General features: G+C 43.3%; 1 protein-coding gene across 15 annotated transcripts in view; it reads left to right on the forward strand.

The window, feature by feature from the left end:
- Nucleotides 1-17,835, forward strand: part of Tenm2 (teneurin transmembrane protein 2) — a 1,244,871-nt gene that overhangs the window by 1,058,438 nt on the left and 168,598 nt on the right. For 13 of the 15 annotated variants that reach the window (XM_058571810.1, XM_058571809.1, XM_058571811.1 and 10 more), the window contains 2 exons: nucleotides 3,684-3,806; nucleotides 16,565-16,770. In XM_058571810.1, coding sequence (XP_058427793.1) covers nucleotides 3,684-3,806; nucleotides 16,565-16,770 — 329 coding nt within the window. The remainder of the gene's footprint in view (nucleotides 1-3,683; nucleotides 3,807-16,564; nucleotides 16,771-17,835) is intronic. The other 2 variants (XM_058571816.1, XM_058571817.1) reach the window with 1 other exon arrangement.

A 17,835-nucleotide genomic window follows, 5' to 3' on the forward strand; every position in this document is an offset into this window, starting at 1 on the left:
TAAAGTGTGTGCTGCCAGGTCACATGGCCACACCCAAATTCAACCAGGTCATCAAGTGTAACCTCCCTGGGGGCAGGGGGCTGGGGTACCTATGATGGACAGCCATTGATCAACCCTGCTGAGAAAGTCACAAGTTTTGAGACAGACAGGCTTTGCTGAGACACCATTTGCCCATAGACTTTGTAACAAGATCAATATGAAAGATGAAGCAGAGAAGCTCCATCCTGTTACAATTCCACCATGCTTATGAAATCTCCCTGTAATCAAACTTCAGTCAATAGTTGGCAAATTGAGGGTGACAACAGCATCTCCCTGCAGAGAATGTCTGCAGAATGGCTACTGCCATACCTTGGCTGGGTGCAATGGCACATGCCTGTAATCCCAGCAGCTTTGAGAAGCTAAGGCAGGAGGATTGAAAGTTCAAAGCCAACCTCAGCAACTTAGCGAGGCTATGAGCAATTTAGTTAGACCCTGTCTCAAAATAAAAAAAGAGAAAAGGGCTGGGTATGTGGCTCAGTGGTTAAGTACCCCTGGGTTCAATCCCCAGTACCAAACAAACAAACAAACAAAAACAGCTACCACCATGCTCCGGGGGGCTTCCATAATTGGCAGCAGGTATTTGATACAATGATAACAAAAACAGCCTTCTTTTGCAAACTAGTCTATATTGCTACCAGTGCCATTTTATCTCACCCACTGCCCCTTGTATTATGTGTTTTTATTTACGAGCATATCTTGCTCCGCAAGGCAGGCTTCCAGGTTTTCCCCCATGTACCATTATCTATTCTGGTAAACTTGGATGCACTTAGGTGTAAGGCCCTGTTGGATTTTCTGGGGCATACAGGTGCCTCACCTCTCTCTGGGCTTTAAGGAACTTTTGTTCCACCTGTGACAGAAACCTTTGCAAAAGGTAAAGGGAGAGATTGATTGAAAGGCTGATTTCTCAGCTGAACCCATAGAACAAATCGGGAGCAGAATAAGAAGCAGAATTCTCATTAGTCAGAAAACTCATTTACTTCCCAGCTCCCCTGGGTCTTTATCCTAAGGACCCTTGAGTCCGTTCCCACAGGCCAGAAAGATAGTCTCATTTTCTTACTCAAGTAAAAGACAAGGAATGGCTGATCAACGGAAAAAAAAATCAGTGCCAACAAAAGCCTATTTCAGACACCCCCAAACAACAAGAAGGTGGTTGTACCCCCGATATAATTCTCACTTATTTACTTACCGTTCAGTCCAACAACAGGAAATATGCCTGAACTTGAGTTTCATTTTTGTCGCGTTGCCTCTGCTGGGAGGACGGGTCTTCTGCTCGCCAGATTTGGCTTTTCCCCACTTCCCCATCTCCATCTCACTTCCTGAGTTCTCTTTTCACTTCTGGGAGTTGTCTGTGAAGTCACTCGTATACTCTGACCCAAACCCTTTGCACCCTGTCTTTGGTTTTCTTGTTTTCAGGATACATTTAAAAAAAAAAAAAAAAAAAAAAAGTAAAAAGATACTGTAGAACTCCAAACAAAACCAAAGGAGGTGGTGGAGGGGGAAGGGAGGCGACCTTGAAACCACAGAGGACGCAGTGTTGGGAGATCCCCTTTATGTTCAGTTGGATTAGGGTCTGTTGTGCTCCCAGAGTGTATCCTTGCAATGTGCTCTGTCCCCTGGTGACAAGACTGAGCACTGCAAGAGGACCACAGTTTTGATGATAGCTCCCCATGGGTGGTTCCTGGGGGAGGTTGATGTCTTTGCCTGCAGGGGGCGCTACTGCCTCCTTCTACAGATGTGACCGTCAAAGCTTGGTTGCTGCTGGCCCCAAATGCAGCTGGTACCTGTCACCTGTCCGCATGTACCTTGACTCACAGAGACCCTCCTCCAAAGGGCTGCATCTTCAGCATGGCAGTGGCTGGCCCAGGCAGGCCCCAAGAACCCACCAGCATCTTAAAAAAAAAAAATCATTTGAAAATAGCTAATTCCTTGGCTCCCATCACCTGGTAATTACAAATCAGAAGCTATCGTTATCTCAAAGCCACCACGATTTCCTGACCTCTGTATGGTGAAAATATGTCATTATTTGAGGCAATAGAATCTGGTCTCTTCAAGTAAGTGACCTACATAGAATGGATAAACTGCAGGAGAAAATTAGGTGTTACCTTGACAGAAAGTGTACAGTAAATGTCACTTATTCTTATTAGTATTTATCATCTCAAAAAGTTGCAACAGCAGGCTGAACCCTTCAGAGTAACGCAGAGGAAGAAAATGTGGTTCTGAGATGGTAAAGCGCGTAAGAGAAAAGCACACGCGCGCGCGCGCACACACACACACACACACACACACACACACCTCGCCGCCCTAATCTGCAAATCTGCAGCCATCTATCTGAGCTGTATTGTTTGAAGATAGGTTTTTAACCTTAATAGAATGCAGCCTGACTTTAAGTGGTGGTAGGCATGCAGAATTAATTGCCATGTGAACAATTTCCTAAGCATTGTTAATTGTGTTTCCTGTGGTTAACTGTTTCTCCCATCCCCGCTTCAAACTCGGAAGCTTCCCCTGTCAACAGCCCTTTCTTTCCCGCAGAGCCGGGAACGTAGCAACAGCGTCAACCTGTGTCCATTGAAACACCAGGCAGACAGGCGCGGTTATTGTTTAGATGGGAAATACACAGGGAAGGAACTTCTTATTTATTCACAAATGAAGCATTTCTTCCATAAGAGCTTTGAAAGAATCCAGGTGCTTGGGATTTGCCTTTCACTCTACTCAGTGAAAACACCTTGCCAAGAACCATCAGGCATGGTGGTCAGGGGGTGCTGAGCTAAACCCGCTGGGGGGGGGTCCTTTTGGGGCACAGTAACAGAAAGTCCAGAAGTTTCTTTGGAGGTTCGAGGTGCACATGGAAGTAAGACTTCTGCAAACACACACACCTGTTTCCCAGGTGAAGAACAGGCAGTGCTCTGGATCACTTTGTCCCTTTCCATGCTCGGGGGAGAGAGAATAGCGCTGTTTTTCAGGAAAGGACTCCATTCTATCATCGTCGCCCCCACTCCTAAACTTTTTCCACAATGTTCTGAAAGGGATCCACTTATCATGAAGAATGGTGCAAGAGATAATATATTTCTAAAATTTGAAAAAGGGAAAGGCAGGCTTTCAAATGGACCAATCCACCTTGGGTGCTGCTGGCTGTGTGGGAATGTGAGAGCAGGTGTAGTAGGGACTGGCAGGTGGGTGCCATTTGCATAGCCTCGATTTGAAGCTGAGTTGTATCTTGAGTAGTTTGGGAGAAACCATCCTTGTCAAAGTCCCTGGACTACTAGTCTAACTCCATTGCCTCCAGAGTGCCTGAAAAGAGGGATGTGATGGAGTGTCCCCGTCACCATGCTTCTGAAGGGGCGTTTCCACCTCTGTGGAGGCACCCTTTGGGAGATCTAGGCTTCGCCTTCTCCTCCCTCCTCGTCCACCAGGAGGGATCCTCCCTGCTGAGGCTTTGAGCTGTGGCAAGGAAAAGGAGACCTAGCCACTCAGATTGACATGCTTTCTGTATTTAGCTAATCCCTGCGGCCCAGGGCAAGCCATTTTTGAACTGCAAGTTTCCTTAAAAGGCAATCGCTTGGAAAAAAAGGCACCTGGCCCTCCCCCTTGACATTTGCATTGCTGAATTATCTATTCATATTTTCATTACTTTGTCTCTCCTGCAGCAATGCATCTGCTCGGACTCAATTGGCAACTCCAGCCGGCAGATGGACACACCTTTAACAATGGGATAAGGACCGGCTTACCAGGAAACGATGATGGGGCAACATTGCCATCTGGAGGCAAAGGTGAGGTTCCAGCTGCTGCTTGCCCTCGAGGTCACAGGAAAATTCAGAGCCCTCGCCAGCTGGTTCAGGTTTTTTAATCCAAATCTTGGAAGGTATGCAAAAAGGAAAAGAAAGGGGAAGGAAAAAAATTTGCTGCCTTTCATAGGTGCCCCCGTTAAAAGCTGTTTGCTGTTCCTGTCTGTTAGCTGTGTTTGGCTGGAGTCACTTGGAGCTGGCTCAGTGCCTGCTCCAAGCAATGTGCATACCTATGCTATCTACAGCGACTGGCAAGGTCTAGAGCTACTTGAAAGCATCCCAAGGCCTGGGCAGAAGCAACAGCAGCAGCTGGAGCGGCAGCAGCAGCAGCAGCAGCAGGAGAAAGTCCCGCCTAATCAGAAGGCAGGGAGCAGCAGGCTGCACATGCCACTAGACTGGGTCCCTCTCCCAGAGGAGAGACACAGCCTCCCTGGGGAACAAGCATGCCTGGCTTGGCATGCAAGAGACAGGCTCAGAGCTGTTCTGCTTTGGGGGAGAATAGAAAGGAGTTTTGACAACTCGGCAACAAAGCCTCTCTTCTCAGAACAGTGAAGGGGACAATAGAAATGTTTATTGAAGCAATCAGGCAACTGTATTCTTGCAGAGGAAAAAAAAAATAGGTGCTAACAAGGTGCTAAAAAGGAGGAGAGAAAACAGAACTGTAGGGCGGTGGGAACGTGGAGCAATTAGAAGACAAGAACAGCCAATGGCGCCACAAGCAGGGCTTGGCGGTGTTGGGGTTTGCTTAATTCAGGATGGAAATCACAAACAGGAGAGGTTGTATTGCAGAGTTACTCCAAACACAGAATTTGCCTCTTAGAATATATAACCAGTTCAACCCTCCCTCCATTTCTTAAAATAACCACAGGGATATTTCCAAAAGGAAAGAAGGAACATTTATTAGGCACTTGTTGCACACCAGGCTTAGCATTGTAACTTCATCAGCTCTAAAGGGAGGGAAATCATCTCTGAGAAGCTGAGATCCAGAATGTTCTAGAAACTTACTCCAAAGCAAACAAGTAGGCAGGTGCAGCTTTAAACTCAGATCTGTGCCCTTTGCACCTTTGGGCAAGATGTTGGTGCTTTCCATAGATCAGTTGTTTTCCTCAGAGAAGATTCCAGAATTCTCTACCCTCAGAAATGTGCATTAGCCATCCTGAGAAGCCAGTGGTCTGTAGGTTACTCTCCCGAGAGCTGTTCTGAAGCTTCAGCTATGACTTTTCTTTTTATCTAGTCTTTAGTTCTCATCTGTCACAATCATACCACTAAATTACCTTTAAGTAAGCATGAAAAAGTTTTATCTGAAGATGAAATAATATGCTTCCCATTATCAACTGAGTAAAATTCAACCTCAGAATGAAAAGTATACTTTGCCTTAACTGACCATGTTCTGCTTTAACTGACCAAAAAGCCCAGAGTCAAATTTATTGGCCTCAGATTGGAAATCCATTCACCTCCGGCACTTGACACCATCCCTTTCTTCAGTTTCCTTTACAGCACTGACTCTTGGCCTGGATATTTTCGCCCCTCAGGAGACATTTGGCGATGTCTGAAGAGTTTTTCAATTGTCACAATTGCAGGAGGTAGATCTAGCAGGGAGAGGCCAGGGATACTGTAAAAACCCGGCTCCACATAGGACGGCCCCCGTGATAAAGAATCTCCCCTCTCTGGAGTCTAGAGTGTCAACGGAGCTGCTCTTGGAACCTGCTTAGAGAATCTCTGCCACATCTTATCCATTAATATCCCTTAATCCACAAGTCAGCACCCCATCCTTTCAGAAAAATGCAGAATACACATTTAAAAATGAATGTGCATCTTTTATCATTAGGCACAGGAATGCATTTGGTGTGTCTGCGTTCTGAAGTTATGTACAAATGCTTTTTAAATAGCGTCCTTCACAAATGGAAATCACTGATCTGCACAGATCCCCATCAATTAAAGTAGCCACCCCTCCACTGGGGATTAAGCTCCATTTCCAAGCTCCTCTCCCCTGTGACATCCCCCGTCATCATGGTCAGAAAACAGAAGAAAACTCATCTCAGACCACATGCCTTACAAATGGGCTCCTCTGAATTAACAAATGAGGGCTGGGGCTGTAGCTCAGTGGCAAAGCGCTTGCCTAGCCCCTGTGAGGCACTAGTTCGATCCTCAGCGCCACATAAAATAAACAAATAAAATAAAGGCTTTCTGTTCATCTGCAACAACATCAAAAAAAATCGATTAATTAATTAATTAACAAATGAGGAAACACTTTCCATTGTGTCTTTGGAACCACTAGAAGTTTCCCCTCCCACACAACACGCTTTTAAAAATATTGTGCAAGTCGTGTAACATCACCAGTTCAGATGCTTTCCAAATGAGTTATGAGACAGATAAAATGTTTGCTAAATCATTGCCCAATGTGTTGGTCAATAAGATACTTAGAAAAAAAAAGGTAAAAGAAAAAAAGGGTGAAAATTTTCAATTATATAAATCCAGACACTTCCTTTCCCAATACCAAAACAGTAGTCTTCCAATGACTGAGGATGTCAGATCTCTTCTTGTTTTATAGATTGTCTTATCACATGACTGGAAAGATTACAGTGTCCTCATGCTCTCCTCACTCTTAGGGAATGTGACTAGAATTTCTCAACCCAGTGACCTCCCTCCTTTCCGCTCCCCAATTCCATACATTTAGATAACCTGAATCGATGCCAATTGACTACTTTTCCAGTGTTTCAAAGAGACAATCAAGACATATTGGCAATAAGTTAATTAAATAACACCCCCTCCATTTTTTTGTGGTATACAATAATCCTTCACGCCGATGTTTTAATCAAGATTCACCACACATTGCCAGGGAGGTTAATCTTATTAAGCAATTACTGGGTAAGTATCCAGCAGGAGTAAATTAAAATGTAAGCAAAACACAGGCGTGTGAGTCCCATCTAAGATGGCACATCGATGGAGAATTCATTGCCTGGTCTTGAGGAGTATTTACATTGCTCAGGTTTGGAAGGGCGTCTAATCGACAGGGCAGCCTCCACGCGTGGATATGTTAGTGGAAACAAAGCACTTGATTAATTAGTTGGGAGAGGATGTTCTTTGGACTTTGTCTTCCTTTCCCTTCTCCATTTGTCGTTGTCCATGGCTTATTTTTCCCTCCGCTCTCTTTCAATTAAACCTTAACATGGATGGTTGTTGGGTTTCGCATCCAGAAGAAGCGGCACACAACACTGCCACAGCCGCTCACCGTCTCGTGTGGGTTTCTATGTTCGAAGGAATGAACTCATACATCTTCATTAAGAGGACACGGTGCGCTTTCTCTATAGATCTGGGATTAGATAAGCCTTGAGAATGAAGAGTCAATACAGTATTCTGACCTGCTCGGATGATAAAAGTCATCCCAGTTTGATGGGGTGGGCTTCGAGGCAAGGTACACAAGAGCATTAAAGAGGCACACAGCATAGGTACCCAATTGGTCGCTGATTTTAAGAAAGAATAAATTCCCAAGTAATATTTCATGGATTAGCCTCAGAACTTACGACTCATTTTACATTCAAAGTGTCAGAAGTCAGCCAACCCCAACTCAGTGACCACCTCTACCCAGCTGCCTGTGATGGTAGCTCCAGTTCTTTCTGAGCACAGCCATGCACATCTGCTCACATGTTTGCTGCTGTGCTTTTTCTCTACAACAGTGGAGCTCAGTCAGTACATCAGAGGCTACTTCAGCCCACAAGGCCTGAAATATTTACTACCTGACCCTTTACCAAAAAAAAAAAAAAATTGATGACTTGTCCTGTGTCTTTTCCAAACCCACTTCTACTTTTCCAATAAATGCACAAATTGTGGGAGACCAGGGAGAGGAGCTCAAACTCCCAATACATCAGTTTTTCCTTCTCACCAAGCACTGGTTATGATACATTCTCGAGGGTCTTTTAATGCAAAATTACCTAGAATATAAGATGCTATTGCTGGTCTGGCTGGATGCAAACATCAGCGGTTTCTCTTGGAGACTGTGTGACTTCATGCAGGTCCTTCTTTCTCTCTCTGCCTCCAGTTGCTCATCTCTGGAATGGTAGTCCCTCATAAACGTGCTGTCCTGCACAAACAAGATCATCTTGTCAAACACTGCACGTGGGAACATGCACTTAATAAGCAACAACCTATGGATCTTTCATGTTGTCAACTGACGTCCTCATGACTTCTCTCCAATGGTCCACTTAACAAGTCTCTGTGGGCTGCCACTTCCTATGAGATGTCATGCTTTCCAAAAGGGAAGTTTGCTTTCCTAGTGTCAAGACAGATGATAATGCCCCTTCATCTTCTTTCCTTTACCTTGGAAGAATTGATACGAGCCCCCCGTGAGGATTTCCTCCCAAGCATTTGCTTGATGAGGTCAGTGGGAAGCAGGACTTCCCGTTCAAAAGGGCCGATGTGTGTAGAACAGGTTGGCCGGCTCCCCACAGCATTGTCTCTCTGCAGCTTGAGCTTCATGACTGCCAGCCTGTCTGTTTTAAGCCCTACCATTCTCGGTTTATAACTCAGCTGTAAACATTTATTTGTGCCTGAAGCACATTTCTTTCCTACCCTTTGAAAAAAAAAATCAGAATTTCCAGATGGTATGCAAGTTGGAAAAAATGGCAAAGACTGTTATTCTGTTTAGAAACATGTTTTCCTACACTTGCCCTTTCAGCAAAAACTTCATAATGATTTTTACTAGTTGGCTTAATGCGTGGTACTAGGAGCCAGATTAGCAGGGAGGTTGGTAATTCTTCCTCTGGCTCCCATCAGTCAGCCGCTCGATTCACACAGCCCAGAGTTTCAAAATGATCACTTCCCTGCATGGGGCTTTTCCAAAGTCAGTGAAGTTCCCAGAAGGACAAGGGGTCATTATGTTTGAGTCAAACATTACATTACCGCACGTCTGCTGGCAGATACCGCAGCAGCCTGCACACCGACATAGTAACGCCTCTCACTGTGGAGATTGTGTGGTTCTACCCTTGCTACAGATGGGTACCACTCAAGTGCATCGCACTAGTGGATTTGTGCTTCCGACTGACACCCACAGCCCCATTCTGGGTTTCATGGTTTCTGTTTTCCTGGTGTTATTGTGGTTGACGTGGGTGTGAATAACTAGATCCATTTCCCTTCCCACTGAATTTGCTCCTGATCTCATTGTCCACCATTTTTCTCATGGTCGGCTTGCACACCCAGAGATCTGCTCTCTGGATTCACACTTCTGCATATCCCTTATATGCAGTGCATTGTCTGATCACGTAGTGGTTAAATTTGGGGGCTTGGGGTCTGCCAGATGAAGCTTTTGATCCCAGTTCCACCACTGAAAATCGGTGTGACCTTAAGCAAGTCACTTAACTTCCATCATTGGTTTTATCATCTGAGGGGAAAAAAAAGAATAAAGGGCACCAGGAGATCACATGGCAAGTAATATCTTCTCAATACATTTCAGCTACTATTAATAATACCAATAAACTCAATGATGTATCAATGCAGAAGTGAGTTCATTGGATGGTCAGAGGCATGAATATTTGTTAACTCTCTTGGTAGCACTTTAAGGGAACAAATTGAGGTTTCAAAAGATGTAAAGACCACATTCAGTTCCTAGAGCTGAAGGATCTTGTTAAAAAAAAAAAATCACTGCTGCTGTGTTCAGGAGCCCAGGGTGAGGCTGCTTTCTGAAGAACAGCCCTTGGTCAGCAGCTGAAGGCTCACAGGCTTAGCAACCTGGATGAGCTGTGCTCTTGGACAGTGACTCTAAGGTCCTAAGGAGAATCTATTCAATTTCTTGTTGGTTAAACGGCGGACTCAGATGGTTGTCCTGATTCCCAAATAAATGGAAACGAGGTGTAATGACTGGAGCAATATTCTGAATTCAACTTTATTTGCAATAGATAAAAATATGTGAGGCAGAATAATCGGCAAGGCAGATTTATGCAGAGGTGCCTCTGGAGTTGGGTTAAGTTAGGAAGTATTAATATGAGGCCTCATTTCCCTGTACGACTAGGAGTCCATTCACTTTATCACTTGTTTGGGGAATAGTTTCACTGTTTCCATAAATGAATTATGGTAACATTTTCTGAAATGATTAGCTCCTAATGTGGCCATGGAAGGCTGTCGTCTTGCTCGACATCCGTCTTATTTAACTGGTTGAAATTTTAGGCACATGTTTCAGACATAGGCAATAGTTTCACATTTACATGCGCAGTCGTCCGTAGAGTTATAGAGTTGAATGATCCTGTAAAATTGATCATTAGTGTTGCCTCAAAAAAAAAAAAAAACAGGCATCTCATCTTTAAGCTGGAGATGAGCTAGCCAGACCCATCCTGTCTCAGACATCTGCTTCTTAGAGCAAAATGATCACCATCTCCACTTTTCATTGTGCATCTCATGGAGAGACAGAAAAAGTCTGCCGTGGAAGTCCCAGCTCTGGGAGATGTGGGCTGGACTCCCTCCTGCTTTCCGAGACACAATGCCCAGGCATTGCCAAGAACCCAAGGATACTGGCCAGATTTCCACAGAGTGATTTCAGGGTCCTCCTTAGTGCCTCTTCTCCTGATGCCCCCAATTCAACTCCTGCACTGCAGGCTTCCTAGATAAGAGAGAATGGGAATATGACCTTCACCCTAACTCTGATGTGGACCATCAGGTTATCTATTACTATAGTGTATGCTGGATAATTGTTGACTGCATGAAAATAGGAAGGAATGACCTGCCCGCCATGCCTAGATGTTCATTATTCATTGTTAACTAAATAAAATCTGGCTGCTCTTTACTTAGGCAGGTGCACAGAGCGGCCCAAGACAGCGGCGGCTGGAGCACATCAACACCAGCCATTTGGAGGAATGAACGTGTGCCTGTGCTTTTGCCCTGGCCGTCGCGTCCTAATGCATGTGACTGTGCTCTGCCCCTCCCAGTCCACAGGCAGACTGACCTCATTATACAGTGATTCCAGCTGCTCTGGAAAATGACTTCCTATTTCCTTAAGGCCCCCTCCACCCTTGGCCATCCTTTATTAATGATGCCTACATCCAGCAGCCTGTGTATGAAATTAGACCGTCACACATGTAACCCTTCAAATCCAGGACGTGGGTTAGGGTTGACATAAGGGAGCACTGTCAGTCATAGCAGAAAGGTGGAGAGGCACCTAAAGTCTCCACATGTCACATGGTTTAATCCTCAGAAGCAGCCCCTTACACAGATGAGCACACCACACAGGCTCACAGAGGGGTGGTGACAAGCCCAAAATCACCTTGCTAGAGGTTATTAGAGCTGAGCTAAACCAATTCTCCTGAGCCCCCTTGAGATCCAGACTTTCCCATAGGAGGACACCTACCCCATAGGAGATCACCTACCCCACAGGAGGACACCTACCCCACAGGAGGATACCTACCCTGCAGCTAAAGACAGAACCTCAGTCACGTGTTTCCTTGCTGCTTGTCTCACAGTGATGTCCTTTTAGGGATGAGTCATGGTGCTGGCGCTAGGATGACAGGCATGGCTGGACCTTTTTTCCCATTTGCTATAAGAAGGACTAGTGTAATCCTTAGGAAATTACAATGAAATGTGTGGACTAAATATTACATTATAGCTGTGTTGATTTCCTGCCTTTAATATCTGTACTGTGGTTCTGAAGAAAGATTGTCCTTGTTTTCTAGAAAAACAAGTGTTTGGAGGTAAAGGAAGATCTGTGGGTAATTACTTTCAAAGTTTCAGGACAAAAAAATATCTGTGTGTATATATATATATATATATATATATATATATATATACACACACAGATATTTTGAGTATATATATATACTCAAAAACCATCATCTCTCTGTATCTGTGGGAATTATTTCCAAAACCCTAGAGGCCAAAACCTGCAAGTGCTCAAGGTCCTTACATAATATGGTAGATTGTTTGCATATAACATAACACATCCTCCCATATACACTAAATCATCTCATGATAATAACGAATATAGTACAAATGCTATGGAAATAGTAGGCTGTATTATTTAAGGTATACTGAGAAGAAAAAAAAAATCTGCACATATTTAGTACATGTTCAATTTTTTCTGAATAATTTTGATCTGCAGTTTTTTGAACCTGTGGATATAGAACCCACAGATGCAGAGAGCTACTGCATATGCAAATATATATACACTATACATATATATGCGCATATATGTATTTAGAGAGAATGATAAAGCCAATATATATGACATTTGTGGTATCTGGGTTGATGATTATAGGAATTCTTAGTGATGCTTTTGTTCTTTTTTTTGTAAATCTGAAATTACTTCAAAATGAGAATTAAATATACATACATATATAGTTATATATGTACTACATATATGTACATACACATACACACACAGATACAGTATGTATGTGTACTTATATGTGGGCAGAATGAAAACCCCTTTTTGCAAAGCCTAATGCAGTAGTCACACATCTGGAGAATTCACTGTGAAAGCAGTCTCTAGCTATTTAATAGTATGGATACAGTATGTTAAACACATCAAGTTTATTAAAAGTAAAGTCACCTGTAACCAACCAGCCATAAAGGCTTTCTGTTAACACTTCCTCCCCCTCTGGCCCCTGCACACTGTCTCGTACAGTCTTGGACACACTGAGAAGATGGCCCTCCTGGTCCTCTGTAGGCCACTTAAGACACCTTTGAGTCTAAATATCTCCTGTAGGCAAAGCCATGAAGACCTTGAGAGCTAGACCTTCTCAATACACAGCTGCTTGGAAGTCTATCAGCAGAAAGCTCATTCCCACCCATTCCTTCCACCAAAGGCTCAAGGTCACTAAGTATCAGGGGCAGAGCCCCCGATTTGGGTTTCTTAATCTAAAGGACCTTTCTACTGTATTGCATCTCCCCAAAGTATTTTCTTATTTCACACAAAAGATAAATTAGAAGTTTTTTCATAACTCTTAAAAAGATTGTATAAGGAAGTTTCTTCAAATAGTAAATGCCACATAAGCTCTCAAAGGTAAATCTATTTTTTTTATCTAAGTTCCATTTTCATGCAGCTTTCCAAAGCTCCTTTACGTGGTCATTGTGTAGTTAAAATACCCACCAGATGGGCAGGTGGAGCTGGCTGCTGCTCAGCAGCATGGTATAGAGCACACACGGATGGCCAGGCGCTCAGCCCAGGGCCCCTGAGGTACTCCACAGCTCTGCCTGACCCCAGGGAGCACAGTGTCCGTGGGAGAACTGGAGGAAAACACCAAAAGCCACTCTAGATGCCAACAGCCATGTTACCAGCTGAGGCAGAAGGAGGTGAAGTTGTTGCAGAAACACCAACACAGAGCTGAACCTGTCTGGTCTGCACAGGAGCAGCAACAGTGTCATGAGGGAAAGGACAGCTTGGCTGTGACAGTGAACTTGACCTTGGCCAGGCCCCAGTTCCCTAGGTTAAGCTTGTTCTCATGGTTAAAAGTTGATTCCAAAAAAATTAGATTCTTTCAGTGGACATACACTTACACACACACACACACACACACACACACACACACACATATACATGTTTATCATATACACAGAGTTTTCTTTTTTAAAAAAAAGATCCTTTATTTTGTAAAGAAAGCCAGATGCTTTCCTGTATCATTTTTCCTTCTTTTATTTCATTCCACGTAACTAGATAGCATTTATTTTACTGTTACTACGTGCGAGGCCCTGCACTGAGTCTTCTTTATGGGTCCACTTGTTACCCCATTCTGTGAGGTAGTATTACTGTGGTTCTCATTTCACAAAGAAGGATTGGAGGCCCAGACAGGTTCAGCAAATTATTGGAGGTCACACAGTGTGGAAGAAGTAGAGCTGGGATTTGAGCCCCGTTCTGTGGTTCCAAAAACTTGTACTTTACACCCCAGGTGCACCACCTCTTTGGTGGATGGGATACGAAGGAAGGGAGCATCTGAAACCTCAGGGTGGTGGCCACTGGGAAGGTGCCTTGTACTCAATGTTAGTAGTAATCAATTTACTGAGCTCAGTATCCTAAATCCAGAGTCTAGTAAAAGAGGGAAGAGATCCCACTAGTATAAGAACCAGACCTATGAGCCTCCATATCTGAGTTTCTCCAGAGCAAAGATTCTCTGGAGGCCAGCCTCCTTGTGTATCTCCAGCATCCACATTTGGCTTGATGTGATCAGAATTCATGTTGGTTTCCACAGTAGCTCAGAGGTCTCCTGGGTGCCAATTTCCTGCCTCTTTGTCATATGCTGCCATTGGCCCTGCAAACCCTGAAAGCCCAGCAGACATGAAGGCAGGCACATCTCATTAAGGTTCAAGATATGATGTCTTTAAAGTTCTTTTTTATTTTTAGTGCACTCCTTCAACTTGTTGCCATACACGTTGCTAGGATGGCTTTTAATCTCTGTCAAAGACCTCCAAAGTATTCTTTTTCAGAGGTTTTTTTTTTCCTCCTCTCTTTCTTACGGTTTCCTTTTGATTATATTCCTTCCCCCAAAATCTTAATTTGGGGCAGGGTGGTATCCATCAAAAGCAGCATTTTGAAGTAAAGATTAATTTCTAACTTATGGTAATCAGACCTTCTGATCAACTTCTGATAATAAATATTTCCCCCGGACCTGCCATGATTTCAGCAGAACCCCCCAATAAACCACATTCTCTTTGGGCTTAGAGCCTTAGCGATAATAAGAAGACTTATTTTGTGCCAGAAATTATTCTATGAGTTTTGCATGGATTAACTCAGTAATTCCTCATAGTAACCAGACAAAAAATAGTAACAGTGCCCCCAACTGGACACCAGAGGACACTGAGACACAGAGAGAAGCATCAAAGCCAAGATCCACACCCAGGCCTTCTCTGTCGTGGGGTCCCTGCTTTAAAACACTGACACATATTCCTTCCCCCGCAGGTCTGTTTCAGCACCCGGTAGAAACTCTAGCCAGCATTAAGATGTTCAGGTGTGGGATAAAACCTTCAGTCCCCATCTAAAGATCCAAACTGCTCAGGACTTCTGGTGTTTCTTTTCTTAAATATGTTGTGGAATGAGATTTCCAAACTTCAGTTCCTAACTTGACCATCCTAGAGGTCAGAAGTATCTCATAAGATCCAAACCAGTGATTCTCCTACTTTATCTTGGATTCCTGCTTCCTTCTTATTTGACCCACTCTTGAGCACAATAAAATGGAGTTGTCCTTCCATGTGTTAAAGGAAAAAAAAGAGGAGAAAATAAATTTGTACATTCAAGTCACTCTGTGGTTTTTTTTTTCTTTTTTAATTTAGATATGCAAGAGCTTCCGAGACTAAAAATGTCACCTTTCTATTTTATGATGGGAAAACTGAGGCCAAGATCACATGAGTCTTGTCTTGATGCTGTAGCGAGATAGCGGAGCAAGCTCTACAGAGGTGGACGAGTTTGTTCACCTTACACACTGGTCTTTGTCGATTTTATCATTTCTCCTGACCATCCCAAACCCTTTGCAATGTGTGGTGACCAGATATGAACAAATATTTTCAAGATTCTAAACATTACAGAGGGGAACTTCCTCCACACTCAGGTTAGAAAAGGTGTCCAAACTGCAGGGCCACCTCCATGACCAATACCCAGAGGAGAAAGACCCTTGACGCAGAACGACTTTCATTCTTTCTGTTTGTCTTCACTTGGTTTAGAAGTTCTGAAGAAGATAGGCGGGTGATAAGATATGTGTGTTATATGACCCACCAAGCTCAAAATCCATTTGAAGTCCTTGCAATTGACCTTTACACTACAGATTTCTGACTAGGTTTTTCCCATTTGGGAGATAAGGAATATGATCCACCCTCTCTCTTTTCTTTTCTTTTTTTTTAATACTTTTTTACTTATAGATGGACACAATATCTTTATTTATTTATTTGTATGTGGTGCTGAGGATCGAACCCAGGGCCTCACACGTGCAAGGCAAGCGCTCTACCACTGAGCTACAGCCCCAGCCCCGCTTTCTTTTCTTGAGCAACTATTAGCAACTCCCAGCTTTACACAATTCCATGGTGGTAAAGGAAATCACCCTCAGAAGTGTAGGAGACAAAGCTAGTTCACAGTTACGAAGACACCTCTTTCAAAACCGATTATTTCTCAAACTCCTGTTATTAAAGATCAAAAGGATGCTGAGTATAGGCAACTGGTATTTTCAATAAAAGCAATTTCCAATAACGTAGCAGAGATGTGGAGATGTTCCCGAGAGAGGCATGGCTTTTCCACGGTATCTCGGACCCCTCCCTGTAACTTTCTGAGAAAGAGTTAACTCAGTACCGGCTCAGCTTCCCATCAGCCCTCCGTTTTCTTCTGAGTTATTTTATTTATTTGTGCTGATTTTTTTGTCCAATGTGTCATTATTGGACTTATTTGTGCTTGAAAGAATAATGTGAAAGTCTGCAGGAATTAAATATGGAGCCATCTTACTGTCACCCTCCCCCTTTCCCTGTTGATGATTTTTGCATTCCAGTCATATTGGGGTGGTTGAAAGCTTCACGCGTACTTATCTGACTCCAGCTCTTATTATATTTGATCGGTAAAAGTAATCACAGAATTTTTAGAAAGTCTTGTGCCAAGATTTTAGATGCTCTGGGATATGAGTTTATAGCTTTGTTACTTAACCTAAATGTTTTAGCTGTGACTTCAAGAGACTCTTGCCATATGTTTAATCTTAATATTGAAACAAATAATTCTGACATATTAAACAGAAATGTAGAGCCGGCTAATGTATATAGTTGTCACTGATTCAATATCTCTTCCTGTTTTCCAGTGCCCTGGTCATTGAAAAACAGCAGCATAGACAGTGGCGAAGCCGAAGTTGGTCGGCGGGTGACACAGGAAGTCCCGCCAGGGGTGTTCTGGAGGTCACAGATTCACATCAGTCAGCCTCAGTTCTTAAAGTTCAACATCTCCCTGGGCAAAGACGCTCTCTTTGGTGTTTATATAAGAAGGGGACTCCCACCATCGCATGCCCAGGTATGGCCAGGTTCCGTGTAACTATGTGTTTAAAAATGTATGCATATGCACCTGCCACTTTACACCCACGGGGACACCTCTCATTAAAGCCTGGACAGTAACAGGCATGGCAAAGGTGCAGAGAGATGGAACCCTATAAATTGCCAGGAGCCATGAAAAATGGTGTTTCAATCCCCAAAAGGGGTTGACAATGCTTCCAAAGTTAAACATGGGATGACCAAATGACCTAGCAATGCCACATCTACTATGTGCCCAAAGAGAATTGAAAACATTATTATTTGTTTTATTTATTTATTTACTTACTTACTTACTTACTTATTTTGGTACAGGGATTGAACCCAGGGTGCTTTATGACTAAGCCATATCCCCAGCCCTTTTTAATTTTTTTTTAATTTTGAGACAGGGTCTCGCTAAATTGCTGATGGCCTTGCTAAATTGCTGAGGCTGATTTTGAACTTGCAATCCTCCCGCCTCAGCCCCCTGAGCTGCTGGGATTACAGGCATGTACCACCATGCCCGGCAAGACATTGTTTTCTGTAAAATATATGCCAATGGATATTGCAGCATTAGCAGAACAGCCAAAAAGTATAATCAACTCTAATGTCCAAATGATGAATGGATAGAAAAAAATGTGACATAGCCATACAATGGAAGATTATTCAGATCTAGAAAGGAATGGAACATTATTTCAAGCTACAACATGCATGAACTTTGAAAACACTATGCTTAGCGGGAAAGAGGCAGATACAAAAAGCCACATATTGTATGATTCCACTTATATGAACTGTTCAGAATAGGCAAGTCCATAAAGCAGAAGATTGGTGGATTCGTGTTTACCAGAGTATTGGACTGACTGTTAATAGGGATGGAATTTCTTGCCTAGGATGATGGACATGCTCTGATATTGGGTGGCTGGCATGATGGCATAACAGTGAATGTACTAGAACTTCTGAATTATAAAATAGCGACACTTATGTTACAGAAATCATATATATTTTTTAAAAGGGTAACATCCCTATCTGGTGAAGCTAGCTTTGCTTGCCCTGCAGGTTAATTTTGGATTCT

Source organism: Marmota monax, unplaced genomic scaffold (assembly GCF_021218885.2).
Source record: "Marmota monax isolate L192 unplaced genomic scaffold, Marmota_monax_Labrador192_F-V1.1 WCK01_AAM20220418_F8-fsc00084, whole genome shotgun sequence".
Taxonomy (NCBI): Eukaryota; Metazoa; Chordata; class Mammalia; order Rodentia; family Sciuridae; genus Marmota; species Marmota monax.